General features: G+C 41.5%; 1 protein-coding gene and 1 pseudogene across 3 annotated transcripts; both read right to left on the bottom strand.

Moving 5' to 3' along the window:
• Positions 1 to 1,540: 1,540 nt before the first annotated feature.
• Positions 1,541 to 11,554, bottom strand: LOC309666170 (GTPase IMAP family member 2-like). Of its 2 annotated transcripts, none has more exons than XM_082473354.1 (2): positions 4,183 to 11,554; positions 1,541 to 2,909 (listed from the first exon to the last, which is right to left on the bottom strand). In XM_082473354.1, exons 1-2 carry the CDS (start codon positions 4,208 to 4,210, stop codon positions 1,933 to 1,935), a joined length of 1,005 nt encoding a protein of 334 aa, XP_082329480.1. In that variant the 5' UTR covers positions 4,211 to 11,554; the 3' UTR covers positions 1,541 to 1,932. The 2 variants fall into 2 exon arrangements, with proteins under 2 accessions (XP_082329480.1, XP_082329481.1); XM_082473355.1 differs by having other exon boundaries at positions 1,541 to 2,906.
• A 9,881-nt stretch (positions 11,555 to 21,435) lies between these two features.
• Positions 21,436 to 22,228, bottom strand: LOC309665833 (GTPase IMAP family member 7 pseudogene; annotated as a pseudogene). Its single transcript has one exon. The product of its transcript is annotated as a GTPase IMAP family member 7 pseudogene (transcript).
• Between the last annotated feature and the right edge of the window lie 284 nt (positions 22,229 to 22,512).

Here is a 22,512-nt window from a genome sequence, read left to right as displayed (position 1 = left end):
AGCAAATAATTTAATGGAGGAAGCATAGTCTTTTTAAAATTTTTATTTATTTTTACTTTTTAAATTGAAGTATACTTGATTTACAATATTATATTAGTTTCAGGTGTACAGCAGGGTGATTCAGTATTTTTATAGATTATACTCCATTTAAGGTTGTTACAAAATGATGGCTATAATTCCCGTTGCTGTACAATATATCCTTGTTGCTTATCTATCTGCTTCATAACAGTTTGTATCTCTTAATCCCATAACCCTATTTTGCACCCCCCTTCCCTCTCCCCACTGTATCCAGTAGTTTATTTTTTATGACTGTCAGTCTGTCTAAAAGCACAGACTTTCAGTAAATGATGCTGGACACCCACATGCAAAACAAAATGAATCTAGTCACAGACCTCATACACGTCACAAGAATCAATTCAAAATAAATCATAGATATAAATGTAAAATGAAAACCTATAAAATGCCTAAAGATAACACTGGAGAAAATCTAGGTGACTTTGCGTTTGGCGACAACTTTTTAGGTACAACACTAAAAGCATGGAAGAAACAATTGATAAGTTAAACTTCTTTGAAATTAAAAACTTCTGCTGTGCAAAAGATATTTTAAAAAACGCTCAATGAAATGGAACATAGAAAATTTAAAGGAGAAAATCAAAGTTAGATTTTTGTAAAATTTATAAAATTAAACCTCTAGCCAGGCTGATGAAACAAAAAGAAATAATCATAAATTGTCAATATCAGAATTCAAAGAGGAACAAGTATAGGATTGGACAAAAAGTTCATTGGGGTTTTCTGTAAGATGTTAGTTCTTGTACATAATAAAGGGATGATAAAATATTTTATGTTTCTGCAAATAAATTCAACTACTTAAGTATAATGGAAAAATTCCTTGAAAAGCACAGCATACAAAAATGAGCATAAGAAGAAATAAAAAAACAGCACATTTGGTTAAAAAAGATTTTAAATATTAATTTATAACATTAGAATTTATAATATTAGGGAAGGTTTAATATAGGTTTGGGTCTGGGGATCGGAGACCTCAGAATCAGCTCTCTGACTTTACCAACAACCCAAGGCTGAGTTTCTTCATCTCGGGATTGATGCAGGCGTTTGTCTATAGGTCAACCCTGCCTTCTGGGTTTGCCTGTCCTCATGGCTCTCAACTCCCCTTTTAGCTCCACATCCTTTTTATGTGTATTGTCTGCTTCATTCTTGGAGTTTTCCTAATTTTCTAGTGAGCTCATCAGTCATAAAGCTTGTGTTTATTTTAAAAAATTCTAGTTGCATTTAACAGGATGATGCCCAAAAATATTCAGTCCATCATCTTGTGTGAAGCGTAAGCCTCTGTGTGTGTTTCAATGCTAACTGGGAATGGGTGCCAGGGATAAAATCTGGCTGAGCCTCTTTCAATGTTAAGCAAATTTGATGCACATAAAACAGACTATTGATGTGTGAATGTGTCCGTGTGTGATTGTTGAGCATGCGTTGGTTGTGTTACACAAATGAGACACGTGTTCACTTACCATCTTCTGGGTAAAACCATAGCACAGAATTAAAGACATGTGATCTCAGGAACTTTACAGCTTACTTGTTATTTTACTGTACCCAGTAGAAATTTTATTGTTATTTTTGTTATATTCAGTAGAAATAGTAATAGTATAAAGAAGAAAAGGAGTTTTTAGGAACGTAAAACTGACTTTAGAGATTTGCAAATGAGAGGAATTTTATGTTTACAACTTTCAAAAGGTATATTTCAAAACAAACAGTAACTTTTAAAATCATTTGGTTCCCTAACAAATAGAATGATGTTAAGACTTAAGCACTTCACAGAATCTCAAACGTTTAGTGCTGTCAGGCACTGTATTTTACAGGGGAGGCACAGTGTGTGATTCACCCACTAAATGCCAGTGGGTAAAGAACCACTGATTGTAACTATAATATAGGAGTCTTGCATTCCAGTCTAATGGTCTTTCTAAAAATTATCATTAAATTTTGGGGTATAATTAACAGTAAGCTACAGAATAAATTGCACATGCTAAACAGTAAGCAGTAAAAGAAATTGCACATTCCGTGCCATACACAAAATAACAGAGTTAGCAATCTGACAAACACCTGAATACACAATAAAATACACATCACTATTAGGATTAGGGCTTTGACCATGGTTGAATGTCTCTGAATTTCCATGTACTTTATAAAGCTCTCTTTGAAATCCTGTAATCTCTCCTCTGACTGCACAGTTCCACATTCAGACCCTGTTACTAGGCTGTACAACCTATTGCTGTAGTGGTCACCCCTTTTCGCCATCACTAGGCTCTCAGTCAAGGCCATTAGCTCCTTCACTTGGTCATCCCGACTGCTCCCTTTAGCACGGTTATTAAAGGCACACACTCGCCCCCCACACGCAGCCACCAGCTCGCTTAGGGCTTTGTTATCTGAGCCATGGATGTAATCCATCAGGGAGCCTCCCTTGAGGTCTTCCTTGTGGGTGAAGAGGACAATTGTGTGCCTCATGGCATCCTCTCCAAAGATCTCCTTTACCCTCTGCACAGCCCGCTGGTCCTCGGTGGTGAATCGGCCCAGCTGTGTCACCAGGAGCAGCACGTGGGGTCCTGGTGCGGAGAGTAAGTAGCACCTGTGTACCTCTTTGTACAGGGAATCAGAGGGGTCCTTCCCAGAAAACATGTCTGGTGTGTCAATAACAACCATCTCTCTGTCTCCCCAGCTTCCCCGACTTTTACTGCAGGTCTTCGTCAAGGGCTGGGCACTCAGCCTGGACTCAAATGCTTGCGTCCCCAGGATGCAGTTCCCTGCAGCACTTTTGCCGGTTCCGGTTTTGCCCACCAGAATGACTCTCAGCTCCGATCCTCTGGCATGTTGAGCTTGTTGGCTCTTTGTATATGGTCCTGCTAAGAGCAAGTTTACTTAGAAGAAAAAAGACAAATACCATATGATATCGCTTATATGTGGAATCTAAAAAAAATGATACAAATGAACTCATTTACAAAACAGGTATAGATTCACAGCCATAGAAAACAAACTTACAGCTACCAAAAGGGAAACAGGCAGGGGAGGGATAAATTAGGAGTTTGGGATTAAAATATACACACTACTATATATAGAATAGATAACCGACAAGGACCTACTGTATAGCACAGGGAACTACACTCAATATCTTGTAATAACCTACAATGGAAAAGAATCTAAAATTCTATTCATATATATGTGCGTGTGCGTGTATAACTGAATCACTTTGTTGTATACTTGAAACTAACAAAACATTGTAAATCAACTATATTTCAATTTTTTAAAAAAACTAAATGTGAAAAAAAAGCAAGCTTCCTTTTTTTTTTTTTTGACTGTGATGGGTCTTGGTTGCTGCGCGTGGGCTTTCTCTAGTTGCGGTGAGCAGGGGCTCAGCAGTTGTGGCACACGGGCTCAGTAGTTGTGGCACGTGGGCTCAGGAGCACCGGCTCAGTAGTTGTGGCACACAGGCTTAGTTGCTCTGCGGCATGTGGGATCTTCCCTGACCAGGGCTCGAACCCTTGTCTCCTGCATTGGCAGGCGGATTCTTAACCACTGCTTCACCAGGGAAGCCCTTACTTTGTTATTACCACACTGATCAAGCCAATGGTATATTTTTAATGATAAGGAAAAGTCTGGGAAAAGATACTCTCACAATATATTGTATTTATAAAATAGAAGCTAACTCTATTATCAAATAAAATAATGGTTTTTAAAACTCTAAATTTCTCTAAGTCTGCAGGGCATTGCCATGTTGGCTCCTAGAAAAACATACTTGGAGGTGAGCTAGAATTAGGAACATACATTGTCATTCAAAACTTGCCTATATCACCCAGTTCTGGCCCTGTAAAAGGCAAATTTTCTGGAGATGAGAGACTTGTAGCCAAGACTGTGGGTTCCATCTCCAGGTGGGGAAAGTAACCTGACTGTTCCAGGGCCAGAGATGGCTCCTCTGACTGTGGCTGGGCAGAGGTGTGGTCCCGACCACCAGTGAAATGGTTGGACCAGGAAAATACTGAAATGAGCATTGTGAAATGATTCTCTCCAGTGAAGAAACTGCTGCTCGCTTATACTTTGCTTCAAGAGGATAGCATGATTTTTATGCAAAATAGGCACAGAATGGGTAAAACAGGCACACACAGGAAGTCACTTTCTTACCAGAGTGACTGCATTCCTTTTGGCCCATGGCAGTTCCTGAGGGACAGAGAGACCAGAGACCAATTAAAAAACTATCATTTTTGAGCTACGACTCATGAGAGAACCTTATATTTCTAGAGCACGTTCACAACCATGCCTCATTTGTCTACAAAAAGCTGAGGAGGTGGGTGGAAAGAAGTACTATCTCTATTTTACAGAGAAATTTAGTCACTTGCCCAGAGTCAACCCAGTGAGTCAGAAAATGGGTTTCGCTTGTCGCCCCACCTACTTCTTCTTATCTCCATGCCCACCTCTCCTCCACTTTCCCTCCTCTCTGCAGGACCTCCCTGCCCACTCTTGCTTTCCGTGGCCACACACCTTCCCTTCCTTCTGCCTCCTTTCTAGGTCTGCCTTGGGTCCCAGGTTCAGACTGCTCTTTCCTTCGCTCCTTCCCCACCTCACCCAACCCCTCCCTCCACGCTGAGTCCTTGCTGAGAGGCTCAATGAATTAAGAACACGACTCCAGAAAAGTACACTGTCCTTTAAACCAGAAATACACTTCATTTGATCCGTTAATTACTTGAATTTTCCTCTTTCCATGAAGAAGCCTTGCCATTTAGTTCCTTTTCCTACACAGAGAGAAGTAACTTAAAACTGGCAGCCTGTACCAAGCGACAAGGCAGAGAAAATGCATGAGTTAATGACCAAATTCTTCCCAGTTAGCACTTTTTATTGGCTCTATGCAGAGGAAGCTCTCTTTGCCAGTAATGGGTAATCTAAATTCCATGAAGTTTATAGGTCCTGTAAACTGGCTTCACTTAAGCCAAATGCCATCACTCTAAATTGTTTCCCTGAAAATAGGGCAAACTTGTTTAAAAAATTTTTCTTTTTCAAGCATAGCCTGGGAGCTAGAAATCAACACTGCAGAACTTTCGTGAGTGTGGGCTTACCTGAGTTACTGTTGAAAGAAACAGAAGCCTCCGTGTTCAAACCTGTGACTTGCCAGTTCAGCTTGAAGAGAAAAAAAAAAAAAACAACCACGAATATCTAATCCGCTTCTTCTTCCTCTCCTGAATCTTCACCGAGCTTCCCCACTGCAAGCGAGCCCCAGCACATGCCTGTGTCTGAAATTCTCTTTTTAAAAATAAACAGTTAAAATGGCAACACTTAACGAGTAATTTGTTGTCATGTGGACTGTCTTTTCTCAATAGTGAAGAAAGCCAATGTTTGAATCATTTAAACTGGACAGGAAAAAGAGGGGCGCCAGGGATGCTGGTAGATTTGCTTGCTTCCCACCCGGGCTGCGTCCCCGCAGTTACAGGTTTGCCTGAATGAACACCCCTCAACTCCCCCCAGGAGGAATGACACCTCATCCACACCGCAGCAGTGACTGTCCTAAAGGCAAGTGCCGCTGGGCTGGGGGGCAGAAAGAGCGTGGGTGTGAGGGGCACAGGACAGGGCACTGTGCAGAGCGGGGAGGGTACAGAAAGGGGAACCCGGGAGAAGCCCATGTCTGTCTGACTGTAACAGTCATGTCCATCAGCGCATTTGGAAATAACTCACTCGTGGTTTCCCTGCTTTTCCTTCCTGCCCAGCTCTGCAATGTCAGGGAGGCACCCCTGGGAAGCAATGATCTAGGCAGTGTCTACAATAATAATCTGAGTCTCTACATTCAGGAAGAATGACCCAAGGGGTTAAAGCTGAAATCACTCAAATGCTTTTATTCCCTTATTTATATGACGTTCACCACAGCAGGGGCAGAGAAAATGTGGGACTTAGATAGCCTTTAAATATCCCAGATTAGTAGTGATGCACTTTGCTTTCTCTCCCAACCACTGATGAGAAAAAATCACAGGTCCCGACCTCATTATAAGAGAGGTTGGGAAACGCAGTGGAGTCCCGGGACACGGGTGGACACCACTGCTTTGTCACACACTAACTATTATCACTGTTTTGCATTCTTCCACATCCTTTGCTATGCAGTCTTCTACTTAATATCAGTAATCTCTTCCTAAAAACAAACCATTCTGTGTCAAAGTACTAACGGACCTATTTCTTATTGTTTTATATGAAAACATATAATGCAATATCAAATTCAAAGCCCATCAATTTTCTAAATCACATGTAAAATTCACTAAAGTACCTACATAAAAACATTGTTTTTAGAATAAAAGCTTAAAATATTGCTCTTTTGAATAACCAAAATATTTTTGGTTTATAAAAGAAAGTTATTGGTTAAGTATCCTGACAAATAACTCAATTAAAAAATGGGCAAAGCCCCTGAATAGATATCGTTTCTAAGAAGACATACAAATAGCCAACAAGTACATGAAAAGGTGCTCAACATCACTAATTATCAGGGGAATGCAAATCAAAACCACGATGAGATATCACCTCACACCTGTTAGGATGGCTATCATCACAAAGACAGGAGAGAAGTGTTTGTGAGGATGCGGAGAATTCACATGGTGGTGGGAATGTAAATCGGTATAGCTACTATGGAGAACAGTATGGAGGTTCCTAAAAAAATTAAAAATAGAACTACTGCATGATCCAGCAATCTGTCTTCTGGGTATGCATCCAAAGAAAACAAAATCAGAATCTTGAGGTGATACTTGCACTCCCATGTTCACTGCAGCATTATTCACTAGTCAAGATATGGGAAAAAAATCCGTGTCCATTAATGGATGAATGGATAAATATGTCTAAGCTGTATGTAATGGGATATTATTCAGCCATGAGAAAGAAGGAAATCCTGTTATTTGCAAAGACATGGATGAAACTTAAGGCATATGCTACGTGAATTAACTGAGAGAAAGATAAATGCTCTATAAACTCACTTATAATTGGAATCTAAAAAGAAAAAGTGGAACTCATGGAAACAGAGAGTATAATGGTGATTGATTACCAGGGGTTGGAGGTTTGGGGAGATGCTGGTCAAAGGGTAAAAGCCTTCAGTTATGAGATAAATAAGTTGTGGGGATTTAATGTACAGCCTGGCGACTATAATGCTGCCGTGTATATTTGAAATTTGCTAAGACAGCAGGTCTTAATCATTCTCACCCCATACACAAATAAGGTAACTATGGGAGGTGATAGATGTGGTAATTAACCCGATTGTGATCATCATTTCACAAAATGTACCTATGTCAAATCATCAAGTTGTACACTTTAAATTTCTACAGTTTTATTGTCAACTGTACCTCAATAAAGCTGGAGGAAAAAAATAAACATTTTAAAAATAAAAAATAAAGATAGACAGCAGGGGAGGATGTGGAACAATCAGAAATCTGCATTGTTGGTGAGAGTGTAAAGTGTTCCAACACTGTGGGAAAATGTCTGGCAGTTTCTATGTCTTTCACTAGAATATTATGTCTCTCTTTATGTAGAGCACACATATTTCTTACCAAGTTTATTCCTTAGAACTTAAGTTTTTGTGTTGCTATTCTGTCATAATTTCCCCTTTCACTCTGTTTTCTAAAGGGCTTCTATTTTGTATGGAGGAATAAAATAAATTTTAAAGAATTCATTTTATAGCCAGACAATTTACTTTTTTCAGTATTTCTAAAAATAGTTTTTCATTTCCCTTTGATTACCGTGGGTGTCTGGGTTTATCCTAGACTCAGTTGCAGGTAGTGATAGGTGTCCCTCACTGTCCAAACTCCCACAATTTGAACATTTGCTATAAACAGTTTTACCCCAAATTCATTATCTGAATTGCAAATCCATTACAGCAAATCCGACTGTGCATACTAGTAAAAATGATCACATTGCATGTGAGGCTGGGAAAGAGGATGTAGAGTGAACTGCGGTCCTATCTCAGCTGCTTCCTGACAGGATCCTGTCTCCTGCCCATGTTGCTTAGCTATGTTTTTAATTGTTGGAATCATCTTCTCCGCATCATTCCACGAAAGGTTAAATATACATTATGAATTCAAGGTACACTCACAAATTAAAAGAAGACAAATACGTAATTTAAAACATGTTTATGTACTGATTAGAGTTGCTTAGGAGAGGTTTGATGCTTGAAAAGATACATGCATCCCAATGTTCCTAGCAGCATTATTTACAATAGTGAAGATATGGAAGCAACCTAAGTGTCCATCCACAGATGATGGAGAAAGAAGATGTGGTGTATATACACAATGGACTATTACCCAGCCATAAAAAAAGAATGCTGCCATTTGCAGCAACATGGATGGACCTGAGAGTATTATGTTAAGTGAAGTCAGTCAGTCAGAGAAAGACAAACACTGTATGTTTTCAATTATATGTAGAATCTAAAAGAGATGCAGGTAACAAACAGGTGGTTACCAGAGGGGAGAAGAGCAGGGGGAGGGACAAGATAGAGGAAGGAGATTAAGAGGTACAAACTACTAGGTATAAAATAAACAAGATACAAGGACATGATGTACAGCACAGGAACTATAACCAGTATTTTATAATAACTTTAAATGGCATATAATCTGTAAAAATTTTGGATCACTATGTTCTACACCTGAGACTAATATAATGTCGTAAATCAACTCTCCTTCAATTTAAAAAGAGAAGAAGAGAAAAAGAAAAGAGGTTTGGTGGAGGGTGGAGGGAAATCAAAGACCAGTCACAATGGCTGTTCAGTGGAGGTGAAAGTGTGTGGGGTGAACTGGTGAAGCAGGGAAGGAACGATGGACGCCTGACTTTCAAAGTTTCACCAAAGTGATGGGTGCAAAACAAAAACTCAGTGAACAAACAAATAAACCCCAACAAACAAACAACAAAAGACCCAACCTGGATCTTTTCAAAGAGGCTGGATTGAGCGACTTGTCTACTGAAAAGTGTGAGGAACTGTTAGCTTTACATTGCAAAGAACTAGCTGCCGAAGACCTAGTTCCAAAGGATGCTCAGAGTTGTAAGAAGGGTCATCTCATGGAATAACTGTAAAGATTAATGGCTAAAAAAGTTTTAAAATATTTATTTAGGCTGCACTGAGTCTCAGTTGCGTCATGCGGGCTTTTTAGCTGCGGCATGCGAACTCTTAGTGGCAGCATGCATGAGGGATCTACCTCCCCAACCAGGGATCGAAGCCAGGACCCCTGTATTGAGACTGCGGAATCCTACCCACTGGACCACCAGGGAAATCCCTAATGGCTAAAATTTTAATTTAAAAAGTTTTAAAGACATTTTACATCAAACAAAAGACATCAACAGAAGCATTCCACTAAAAGATGCAATTACCAGCAGTGTTACATTACAAAAAAGAGGTATATGTGCAAGCAAGGGAACCCAAAGAGATGTCTATTTCAAGTTTTCTTCCATCACATTGCTTTGTCTATGGTTTCAAATGATGGCTCACAATCATCTCCTTCTGGAACATCTCGTATCATGAGGTAAAGATAGTTGTCAGCTCCTTGGAATTGGACATGGACATACCTCAAATGTGGACTGTTCTACCCACGCCTTCACCAGTTCATTCCCACACAAAGTCATCCCCACTCAGTAGCCACAGTGACTGCTCTTTGATCTGCTTCCTCTCTCAGTGGACAAAGGTGACAATAATCCCTTTAAATTCCTCTGACTTTACATTACTATTGCGAACTCAGGAATCAAAACCACCAGGAGGAAAGTAATCACCTTGGTGAAGGTGTGAAGAAGCCATCTGGAACATTCCAGCCCCAAAAGATGCAACAGGGAGGAATCAAGGAACACAGTTGACCAGCAGGGAGGCACAGAGGTGTGGAGCTAGGCCTGGGTCCCCACCAACTGAAGCCCCAGTCTGCATGAAGAAGAGGCAGGGGAAAACTTCTGTGCTCTCCTCGACTTCCTGAAGCACAAAATCATGAGCATAATAAAACTGCTGTTTTTTGCCACTGAGTTTTGGAGTGATTTGTTATATAGCAATAGATGATTGGATCACCTGAATAGATTCCTAGAAATGGAATTGCTAGACAATTGGTAGATGCATTTGTAATTTTGATAGATATTACTGGATTGTCCACAATAAAAATTTTAACCAAACTAGTTACACCAGCATTTTGTTAATTTCCCCATATCCTTGTTCATGATTTTATCTGCCAATCTGATCAATGAAAACTTGTATTCATGTGATTTTTTATATGCATTACTCAACATGAATGTGTTCGAGTTATTTTTCATATGTTAAAGAACTATGTCTTTTTTCATTATCCTCTCATATGTTTGTTACTCATTTTTAAATTCTGCTGTTAATCTTTCTGATATTGATTTGTAGAAGTTCTTTATGTGGCCGAAAATGATCATTTTACCTCTTCCTCTTGGAGTTTTGAAAAAAACCATCCAATTTTGTCCACTGTTAGTTTATTGTGGCTAGTATCCAGAAGAATGTTCAACAATCCCAATATAGTAGGCCTCCTTAACTTGTTTCTCACTTTTGTGGCAATACCTCAATGCTTCCAGTTAAATAAGGTGTGGGCTTTGAGGTTGAGATGGAAATTTTTATTATTTTTAAAAAGTAAGCAGTTATTAGATGCTGAATTTTACCAAATTACCTTCCAACACTAAGGTGATAATTGGATTATGTTGCTCCACAGCTTTATAATACATTAAATTATATGAAAATATTTCCTGATATTGAACCTTCTTTGCATATTTGGGACTAATCTTTCTCATCTAAGTTATCGCTGGCTTCTATTTGATAACAGTTTATTTAGAATTTTTGCATTTCTTCATGAGTGATCTTATTCATTTCTAAAACAAAGAAAATTCTTTTTCCGTTGATTTCCCTGGTCCTAGCTGTATCTGGTTTGGGGTCTCATTTTCCTTCCAAACGTATCAACCATGGTGTTTTTCTCGAATAGATACTTGCACTCCAGAAGAATTCTGGTTCTATCTTTTAAGAAAACAAGATTTTTACCATCACTACCTTTCACCATCACCTCTTCCTTTCTTCGGCAAGCCTGACGTTGAACAAAGACTATAGCATAGTGAATGTTATGAAGGAAAATGCCAGGGTGCCATTGGGTATGTATAAAGGATAAACTAATCTAATGGGAGGGGGGTAGCCGGGAAAGACTTCTGAGAAAAAGTAAAATTGTTTGAGCTGAACTTGAAGAGTGAGTGAGGAAAGGGACTGGAGGTGTTTCCAGGAATAAGTAGCAGCATATTCCAAGGCAAGTGACAGCATGGAACTCTCAGGTATTAAGGAAGGCAAGGATGGCTAGAACCTAGAGGCAGGAAGTCAGATTGTGTAGAAATGAGGCTGGAGATTGAGGCAGGCATTTGTCAAGTCTGGATCCTGAATGTTTTCTTGCAAAACGATGGAAACTCACTCTGAGATTGACTTGGGGTCATAGTGCCATGGCCCCGATTGTGAGTTATGTGAAGAATGGATTCGAAGGCCTTGTCCCCTACCCTGCTTTACACCATCTGCATTTGGGTATCTTATTTGGGGTCCTCCTCAAAGTCCTCTCTCACATCCTCTGCCTCCCCACCCACCCCACCCCCTCAGTGCACGGAAACAGAACTATTGTGGTTCAAGTGAGCTGGAGAAGGACCGTGGCTGTGAGCCTTGAGGTGAGCCCACTGAACTCTCTGCCCCAATCTATTTCCTAACACCCTCCCCAGTGCTTAGCACCCTGTCAGCCCTTCATTTCCTTTCCAACCACTTCCTGCATAAGACTTTCATTTTTCACTTCTCGTTCTAAGTTCAACTATGTCTTGAGAAGAACTTGGTGTCTGGGTGTTTCTTTTTAACCAAGAGTGAAAAATAACTGTTTGCGATTCTGTCTGTGAAAGGAAACCACAAGACCCCGAGCTGCTCCTGAGGCAAGCTCCACCCTGCCAGAGGGCAGAAAGCCTATTTATCTGGTATGATCTGAAGGGACTGAAATCCCCTCTGCCAAACATCAGCTGCAGCCCACTATCCTTGAACTGTCACTGCTCTCTTCTGAGTAAAACTCTTGCACCAGGAGGGTGCTTAGGCAAAGAAAACAACACACAGGGAGAGACTTAGAAGGATGTCAAAGGGGCTTGAAGTAGTTCAAGCGAAGAGTTAAAGCTTCAAGTCCTCAAACACCAGGTATAGGCTGGAAGGTTCGGTTAGTGTAGCCTATGACCCATTGCTCTCAGCTGTGCAGGATATTTTAAAAGAGATGGACACCTCAGATCTAACTTGCTACCAGGTCCTGGGTTTGAATATTATCCACTGAAATTGTAGAGATTGTTCTATTTGCTCTAGTTCTAACTTCCTGTCTTCCACCTGTCCCCCCAAACTGCTCCGTCATTTTTAGTTACCCAGGGCCCATCAGTGACCACCGATGACCAAAAGACATCCTCCGTATACTCAATGGGGTTTTGGAATCTGACCGTTTCAATTCCTGTTGGGCCATTAACCAGCTATGTGTCCTTAGGCAATACTGACCCTAATTTCCTTCATCTTCAAATGGGAAAAAACTTAAACTACTGATAGGATTGTCAGCATTAAATGGAAAAATATATGTAAAGCATGTAGCCCCAGCACCTAGCACCGTGGTTTCCAAGCCTTAGCCTGCATCAGAATCGCCTGAAGAACTTGGGAAAACACATAGGGCTAGGCAACATCCCTGGAGTTTCTGAATTAGTAGAATTTGGGTGGAGCCTGAAAAGTGGGAGTTCTAGCAAGTTCCCAGGTGATACTAATGCTACTGGCCCAAGGACCTCACTTTGAGGACTACTGCCCTAGGGCATTGTCATCATTTTTATTGTTGAAGTTGGGTTACCATCATGTGCCCTCTACCCAACTATAAACAGAAGTAGGGGCTTTATCTCTGAGGCACCTTAACTTTCTGGCTTTCTCCCTACATAGGACATCTAGGACATTTCCTGATTGCCCAAAGCACTTCTACATTTTGTTTCTTTTAGGTTCATCTCAGATGAGAGGGTTCAATGCTGACTTTCTCACCCAAAACCTTTACATTTCAGATGTGCTTTGTCTATCCCGTTTATGGTCTCCCGTTAGCTGATTTAATCCGAGGTGAAAGACCTTCTATAGAAAATGCCTTAGCCGAGTGGTTCTGGGATTTTACCTTGCATCAGACTCACTTGGAGGGTTCGTGAAAACACAGATTGCTGGACTCCCGGAGTTTCTGGTTCGGTAAGTTTGGGAGGGAGCCCAGGTCTTTGCATTTCTAACGAGTTTCCAGGTCATGCTGCTGCTGCTGGTCCGTGGCCCACACTTTGAGCAGCGCTGGCCCAGTACACAGTAAGTCTGCAAAGTAGCTCATCGGGGTAGTTTCCGTGACTCTGGGGATCAGAGTAGGTGGCCATATACATAAACAGTAAGTAGAGTCAGATGTCTCTGATGTGCCTGTCGTGCGTCAGAGGATGATGTAAGGGAAAAATGAAGACACCAACGTGGCTTCATCTCTACAGGTGTCCTCATGTATTGATGAGAAGACAAGGACTGACACCTGTGGAGAAGAGGCGGCCAAGGAGGGAGTGTCTGATTGACAGGGGAGGAGGATGATCAGTGATCTCCAGTTGCCGTGCAGGAGGTCAGAGAGGAGGTTTTCTCTGAAGGATGGGAGGATGGGGTACGTGGAGAGCTTTGGGGACAAACAGACAGGTGGGAGGAAATGGCATGAACGATGGTTTGAAGGTAGAAGTAAGCATTGCATGGGTGGGAAAAAGTGCACAGGTGAACTACGCTACGTGGTGGCATGAACTACGCTACCATGTAATTACTTCTGGCTGAACACTGCGTTTCATATCTTCTTCTCATTTAATACTTAACAGCCACACTGGGAAGTAAAGATTATTATCTCCATATCTAAAGAAGTAAAAATAATATTCAGAAAATTGAATAACTTGAACAACGTTGCTTAGAGAATGAGTTTGGGGCCGGAGCGGGGAAGGGAACTTTCAGGACCCCAAGCCTATCGCTGTGTCCTTTATAAGGTAGCAAAATAGAAGGAGATGGGGCTGCGAAGAAAGTTTGCAGCCTGATGTAAATCTGTCAATTCCAGGCCAAGAAGTATGAACTGTGACCTATAGTGGGGGGTCTCTTGAGCAACAGACACATGAGAAAGCTGAGTTGCATAATCTTGATTTGGTACATGGAGATTAAATTAAGGAAGTGAAACTGGGACAAGAGGGAAGTTACGATCTATCTCCATGAACTCCCATTTTCCTCTCCCTTCCTCTTTTTTTCTTACTCCGCCCAATCCTGTGTTACCCAGTAACAGTCTCTTTCACTTCCTCTCCTTCTTTCTTGCACAATGTCTTTTTTTTTTTAACTGAAGTATAGTTGATTTACAATGTTGTCTTAGTTTCAGGTGTACAGCAAAGTGATTCAGTTATACATACATATATATTCTTTTTTCAGATTCTTTTCTGTTATGGGTTATTACAAGCTACTGAATATAGTCTCCTGTGCTATACAGTAGGTTCTTGTTGGTTATCTATTTTATATATAGTAGTGTCTATCTGTTCATTCCAAATTCCCAATTTATCCCTCCCCCCTTTCCCATGTTTGGTAACCATGTTTGTTTTCCATGTCTGTGAGTCTGAATCTGTTTTGTAAATAAGTTTATTTGTATTTTTTTTAGGTTGTACATATACATGATATCGTATGATATTTGTCTTTCTCTGTCTGGTTTACCTCACTTAGTATGATAATCTCTAGGTCCATCCATGTTGCTGCAAATGGCATTATTTCATTCTTTATTTTATGGCTACGTGGAATTCCATTGTATATATGTACCACATCTTCTTTATCCATTCATCTGTTGATGGACATTTAGGTTCACAATGTCTTTTTTAACACTCTTGACAGCAGTTCCTTACCCCACTACATCAGGGAGTCTGAAGTACCCAATCTTAGGAGAACACACTTCCCTTCAATCCTGGTTTCCGGTCTTGACAGATTCCAGAATTGATGAGTCTGAGGGTCGCAAAGAGTAGAGCAGAGACACTAGCTTTTCTGGAAAGGCCATTCTAGACTCTGCCCGGGCTGCTCCTTAGAGAGTGCTGCAACCGAAGTACACACATACACACATACATACATACACACACCCACCTACTGTGGTGCTCAGCCCCCAGCCTGTTCCCAGCCTCTTCTGCTTTCAGGTCTTACCCTTTCTGAGGATTAGCACCTCTGTGGAGGAATTTGCTTCAGAGGTTAATTTGTTCTGGACACTGGGTCATGATTTCCTTTTCCAAGAGATGGAGGACATTTCAGGGAGCAGGCAGACTGTTAAGCTAGGGTGGTTAGAGATGGTTGCAAGGCCCCCTTTCCTATAAACGTGACCCGCTGGCAGTGAGACACACTCACACAATGACAGGAACTTGAATTCCTACCTGGAGAACTATACTGGGGTTAACAAAGGGGAGTGTATTAACTCCAAAAGCCCTTGTTCTACTGCATTAAGATATATAAGGGCTTTTTTCTAGACTTTCCCTAAAATCGTCTCCGCCTCTTCCTACTAATACATTAGATCTTCCCTCTCTGAGTGTCACCACAGTACTCATTATGCCTGTGAGTTGCTTTAGGGCTTTCCCATCAGCTCAGCGTTGCTGGTTTTCCCCTGTGAGCCCACTCAGTGTTGGACTTTCCCACTGTCACCTCAGTACTTGTGCCTCCTGTTAATACACAAGTAGAGTGAAGAGAACACGGGTTGAGGGCAGAAGATGAAGACTGTGGGCATCAGGCTGCCACTGTGGTTTATGGGCAAGACCCATAAGGCCTCTGAGCGTCATTTGTTTATGGCTAAAATTAGGGTTGTGGCCAATGATCTAAGGCCTCTTCCTACTGTGACATTAAAGCTCCCCAATACTTCTGACCATATCCAGGGAGCCTGAGACCCCGGCTCACCCAGGAGCACGGTCCCCAGCTCACAAACCCATCAAAGCTGACTCGATCCTCAGAGAGCCGGTCGGAATGCAGTTGTCACTCTGCAGGGCTGGTTCAGAGACAAGCGATCCCTGAACAGGTGGGCGTAGTTTGGTAAATGTTCACCATCAGCTGTTCATGTTAGGAGTTAGTGACCGAATCTGTCAGCCACGTTTCTGGGTGATATTGCTTACTGGCACTTTGGGCAATAGCCGTTCCTTTGGTATGTGTTTGTTTTTATTCTTGTCCTTGTTTAACCATTTAAAAATGTTAATGGTCCTTTCCATTTCTCACTTGAGCCTCATGAAATAAGACAGTGCAAAAATGGGCAAATATCCCCAGAAGACCAGACAACAGAATCCTTCATAGCCAGGTGGGACTACGGGGTGCAATTTTCCCCATTCAGCACCTCACCACTCAACCTTCAAGCCTGCATGTCAAGTTTGACTGGAGGGAGTAATGCCTTCGTAAGGTTTCCTTAGGGTCATGTGGGTGAGATGGCTCTCCTATCACTCGGAACAGAGATCCAAACCTGACCTCCTCGTGTGCATTCATTTCTCTCAGGCCCATTCCTTTCTCCCCCTCACACCCCGTGCTCCGTTCCCTACAACCATGTATCTTGTATTAGTAAATAGTTCACATGTGCTAAACCAGGGGTTTGTGGAGTCATAATTAATAAAACCCTAAGCAAGTGATTCCTAAGAGTTAAAAATGTAAGCACTGGAGCATATTTGCAGAAGAGTTACTTTTGAGGGTGAAGGGGGCAGATCAAAAAGTTTGGCTCTCAAATCCTGCAGTAATCCTATATTGTCTTAATGCTATAGATGACTTGTTGTTAGACTGAAATCAGAATTATCAACTATAAAATGAGAAACACATTAACATTCATTTACATTACTCTCTTACGCAAGACCTAACCTCGTTTTACACATGGTTAAAATCATCAAACTTTACAAGGTCTCTGTTCAACTGTAACCTTCTCTTGCTGATGGTACCCTCTTCCATTTTTGAACACCTTATTTAGATTCTCCTTTTGGTAGAGAAATCCTGAAATATGAGCCCTTTTGTCTGTTTTCTGCTTTACACATCAACAGCCAGCAAATTTCTTCAGATCTGCCTACTTGCCAAGTATCTTCTTCTTGAAACTCTTATTCAGTTCCTTCAATATTTTCTGTATAGTTATTTTATACACTTTAAAAATATTCTTTGCTACACTCCCCTGAATACTCCAAATTGTCAGTACCATCCAAGATCTAGTCCCTGAATTGGCTATGTGTTTCTATGTGTTGTCTGCTCAACACAAACAGTTGGCAGTATAATTTCCTGTCGGATCTGGGCTTCTGATAATAAAGTCTGGGTTAAAGGGGCTTATTTTTGATGAAAGCTTTTTTGCATCATTGGTTCGTCTTCAGTGTTAGCTCACAGAAAATTTCCAGGTTAATATACAGTGAAAATATCCTGTTTTTTAACACCTCCAGTCTGTTCTTCTAAATTTATTTTTGGAAGAGCTATCATTTAAGAATTTTTAAAATAATTATTCAGCTGGTTTTAGGGCAGGATTCTAGCTTGTCAATGTCACTTTGGTTCCTGCCCATAATGCCTTGTTGCCAATATTATTTAGAATACTAGTTGTTTTCTGGACAGTTAAGGAGAACATATGTAAAATAGAAGCCTGGACTAGACATCAACTCCATAACCAACTGTGTGACCTTAATACATCCTTCGAACCTCAGGTTCCTAATATTTTAACAGAAATTGTAATATCTAATTGGACCGTATCACAGGGATCGTGGAAGAACAATTAAAACAATGGAGGTAAGAGAATTTTCCAAAATATGAATTGCTTCATGGAGAAGGATAACTAGAAAAGTGGTAAAGATGATGATGGTGACACTGTTGATATTCTTTGCCTTCATCACCATCTTCTGCAACATGGTAATTTGGGGATCCCAAAGCCTGGAGAAAGCAATCCAAATTAGAAGAAATTTTTAGGAAATAGATAGAATACCACTGATCATGGAATGGGACATTGTAGAATGTGTTCCACGGCTCTGTGATGAGAACTCCCATACCTTGGCTTGTGACCAGGACCAGCCGTGGGAGAACTCTCTAGAACATCTGGCTTATCTTTTCATCCTCCTTTCTGCACTTCTATTCCTGATGGCAACACCTCATCTCCCAGTCTTCATCCCTGAAAACCCAGAGCTCACAAGCTCTCTTTTGGTGTCCTGGTTCCCAAAGAGAGAGGGTGTGGAAACCATTGTTAGGGCACCTGAGGTAGCCTTTCTAGAACGAGATGGCTCTGGAAGAGAGAGGGAGCCTGGTCTGGACGTCCTGAGGCTTTGATCAGAAAAACTTGGATGTTGAGGCCAAGAACGGACCTTAATACATTATTGGAACCTCAGTTCAGGAAGTCCTGGGGACCTGGCGCCGTGAGAGGAGAGGAGGCCCGGGGGACTGTGTGGCGGGCAAGGGGTCCTGGCTAGACTGTAAGGTGGGAGGGATGGGGCATGGGTGCAGTGGGGGCAGCCCAGAGAACAGGATCCACGCTCCAGACCAGCATTTCTCACCTTACAACTTTTCGCCCGTGGCTACTCTTTGTCGGCAAGTTCATATCTCACAAGGGACACTGAGGCCATGGTGTCAACACAAAACAGTCCTCATGAGCAAGGTGCTTCCTGCAGTAGTCAGTGTAAAGTCATGCCTCTGCTCACAGACAGGACCGGCTCTGTCCATGTCACCCTATCCCTCCCCTTTCCATTTCATCCCATTTTATCGCATTCCTTATACAGCTCTTCACCAGGCACCTTCTGTGTGTTCAGCTCTGTGCAGTGGTGTTTGTAAGAGAAGACCTCAGTCTAGGGGGGTGGATGAGTCTCATGTACAGGGCATAAACACAGGATAAAATAAAGCGGCAACACACGTAAGGACCCAGAATGCATGGAACAGAACTCAAGGGCTAGGGGAGGAGAACAGCAGGAAGCTGGCCTGGATTACAGGGGACGGGCGGGTGAGGTGAAAAGGCAGCTGATAGTTCTTCAGGGAGCAGGGCCCTGCTGGCGGCTCTGAGAATCTGAGACTTGAATCCCCCTTCCCTTCCTTTCTGCACATCACCCTGCCCTGGCCCTGCAGGAGGGGCTGAAGGGAAAGCACCTCAGTTAGAAGAGCTGTGAAGTTCAAGTCAGTGTTGTGTGACTAAACCAGGGCCTCCACCCCTTCCCACACTGCATATGTCCTTGAACTACATTTAGGTCTTCTTCTAATTTATAAACTTCTCATTGAAATTTTAAAGATACATCTGAATTCAGGGAATTCATGTTTTATCAGAAATCAGAGCAGAGTAGTTTGTAATTCCCCTAATGAATGAAACTATATTGAGAACTGAATAACAATGAAAAAATAAAAACTTTTGGATTAAGCTATAGCAGTATTTAGAGGGAAATTCATAATCTTACATATGTATACTTGAAAATAAAAAGCAAAAAAATTAAAAAGGAGAGCAGAGTAAAACCAAAGAACAGAGAAGAAAGGAGATAATAAAGAAAGGAACAGAAATTATTGAGATATAAAAGAGCACAAATGAGCATATCAAAATTTAAAAACTAAAGCTGATTCTTTGGACTGACTAATAAAGTTCTGCTAATACGGATCAAAATCAAAAAGAGAGTGAACACAATAAAAATACTAAGCATTAAAAAAAAGAATGTAACTATATATTCAAAGGAGATTTTAAAAATTTTAAGAGAATTCAATGAATAAATTTATGCCAATAAATTTGAAAATATAGATGAATGGATAATAAAAAAAGATAAATAAATAAACTATAGAATTTCAGGTAACAAAGAAAACAATGGCATTATTAATCCCATGGGAAGAAATACTTTCTTGCTATTTCCCAAACTGTATCCTTTAAATATTTGATTCCTTTAAAATGTTTTAGGAATATAGACCTACTCTAAACAAGACCAATGTGTTAAGAAACATACCAGAGACTATGCATCCATATTCAACAATTACTTTATTTTAACACAGTTTTGTTTTGTTTTGTCAGATTATTACCAACACTCAAATCTGTCCCCTTTGAGCTAAGGCATGCGATCTAACCCTCTTTCCCCTTCTCACAATACATCTGGAACTCTTCCGGTAGCACGCACCTTAGAGTGAGGGATGCCAAAAGAGAATCAGTCTGTTTATTTTATGGCTACCTCTTACAGCTTTACCATTGACCCTAATCACCAGACTGGGGCATTTTTGAAACCTAAAATTCATTCCCAGGTCAAGCTGTGATCCCAGAAAGCAGTCAAAAGTTTTGCTGCAGACACACCACAGGCTTGGCATGACAAGACTCCTACACAGGTATATTTTACTGGTCAGATCTGAGAGCCCCTGATGCCTGTGGCTGGACTTTTGGTTGGAGGTGGCAGCTGCTCAGATCGGGCCAGGCAGAGAGGGATCCAGGAGCCAAATTCCCTCATCTAGTTCTCTAGCTCCCACAGATCCTCTGCTGCCCGCCCCACTGGTGGGGCCTGAGAGAGAGACAGAGAACAATGGAGTCCACTGATGTGGTCCCCGGCAGGGCCAAAGAAGGATGGAAAAGGGAAGAGAGTGGATCTGCAGGGGGAACTGGCACGTTTCTGACACAGAGCTATTTGAATTTATAGGCAGGAGAATTTTAAGTTGGCACCTAGAAAAGGAAAGCGGAGAAAAATAAGAGACTTGGGCAATTGTTTTTTGAAATGGGCCTTTGGAATTATTGTTTATTGGAGGATATTACAAATGTTGTTATTTGTCTCTTTGTTCATTTGTTGAATGAACAATATACTGAAATAGATCAAAGGATCTATAGTAAAAAGTAAGTTTCCTCCCACCCTGATCCCCAGAATCTGAAGTTCCTTTCCCCAGCGGCAAGTGCAGTGGCCAGTGTTTAAAGACATATTTTGTATATATGCATACACAAACATACATCTTGTACTAGTTATCCACTGCTGTGTAACAAATTACCCCAAAACTTAGTGGCTTGAAACAACAAACATTTATCAACTCATGTCTCAGAAACCAGAGAACAATGCTGCTGGGGTAACTGGATAATTTACTGACAGTTACAAAATGCTCACAAGGGGCCTGTGTAATGTGCTTCACAGGTAGTGTCAACACTCAATACGGGATGCATTTTGGCCTTCAAATTCCTTCCATCTGAGTCTTAAAACCATGGCCAGTGAACAAGGGCTCAAACTTAGCAATTTTGTAATTTCTTAAATTTGTTGGTGTTTGTGGGGAGGGGCAGGCATGGAGAGTGGTCGGGAGTGAGCTGGAGAGATGCTTCACTAACCATAGTAAATTGCGAAAAAATAGTTACTTCCTGAACAAATGAAATACTTTTAAAAGCAAATTCATATCTCCATCACGTTTATGGCTAAAAATATTGTTTTGGGCCTCCTCCCTAACATTTCTTAGTTTTCTTCGTATGCCATCTTCAGTAATTTACTTTTTCTCTCTTTCTCCTGCATACGCTTCTTGCATGCCCAAGCACACTTCTCTTCCACTTTTTGGATTTCTATTTCTAACTGATCAGCGTAGATTTTCTTTAAGACTTCCTCCCGCCTTCTCAGGCTTTCCTCCGTGTCCTTCTATATGGCGTCAGAAAAGTAAGCCCCCTGGTTGTTCTGCACCATCTTCTCTATCAGCTCCACCAGCTCCCGCACCTGAGCTTCCTTCTCAGCCTGGTCTGTACTCCTGTTACTGAAGGTACAGCAGCGGTCTCCACACTCCTCGAGGATGCTTCGCAGGTTTACATCTGCATCCTGCACAAAGTCGCTTAGGCTGTGGTCCTCCAGTTCATCTTTGCGAGTGAACAAGATGATCATGTGCTTCATGGCTGGTTCCCCAAACACAGCCTTGATCAACGCCACGGTTTTCTGCTCTTCCTCCTTGTAGCGGCCCAGCTGCACGAACAAGACGATGGCGTGAGGGCCGGGGCAGGAGGCGAGGACACAGCAGCTGATTTCCTTGCACATGGTGCTCAGGCTCTCTTCATTGTCGAAGAGCCCTGGGGTGTCAACACCGAGAAGGTCTCTCCCCTTCCATTTCCGGGATGCTTTCTGACAAGTTTTGGTAACAGCTCTGGCAGAAATCCTAGAGTCGAACAATTTTTCCCCCAAAGATGGTGTTTGCCGTCACACTTTTCCCACTTCCAGTCTTCCCGACAAGCAGGACCCTCAGAGCGTTGTCCTGGGATTGTGCCATGTCCACATCAGAGGCTGTGTCCACATCAGCTGTGTCCACATCAGAGGCTGTGGAGTGTAGGCAACTCAGCTATGGTTCACAAAGGAACGAAAAAATGTATTTAGATAGAGTTGAAACCATTCCCAACCCTTCCTTATTTCTTACTCTCCTGTATATATAAATCATTCCAAGTTTTCTAAGTCAGGGGAAGTTGTATTTTACATAGGATACTCTCCCTGGTATCTTCTACTTACTATTCGAGTTCCCGTTACATCCCCCTCTTGTGTTGCTGTGATGAAAGCAGC

Source organism: Balaenoptera physalus (assembly GCF_965194825.1).
Source record: "Balaenoptera physalus genome assembly, chromosome: 8".
In the NCBI taxonomy this organism is placed as follows: domain Eukaryota; kingdom Metazoa; phylum Chordata; class Mammalia; order Artiodactyla; family Balaenopteridae; genus Balaenoptera; species Balaenoptera physalus.
Note: the sequence above shows the minus strand (reverse complement) of the source record. Positions and strands in the feature narration are given on the sequence as shown.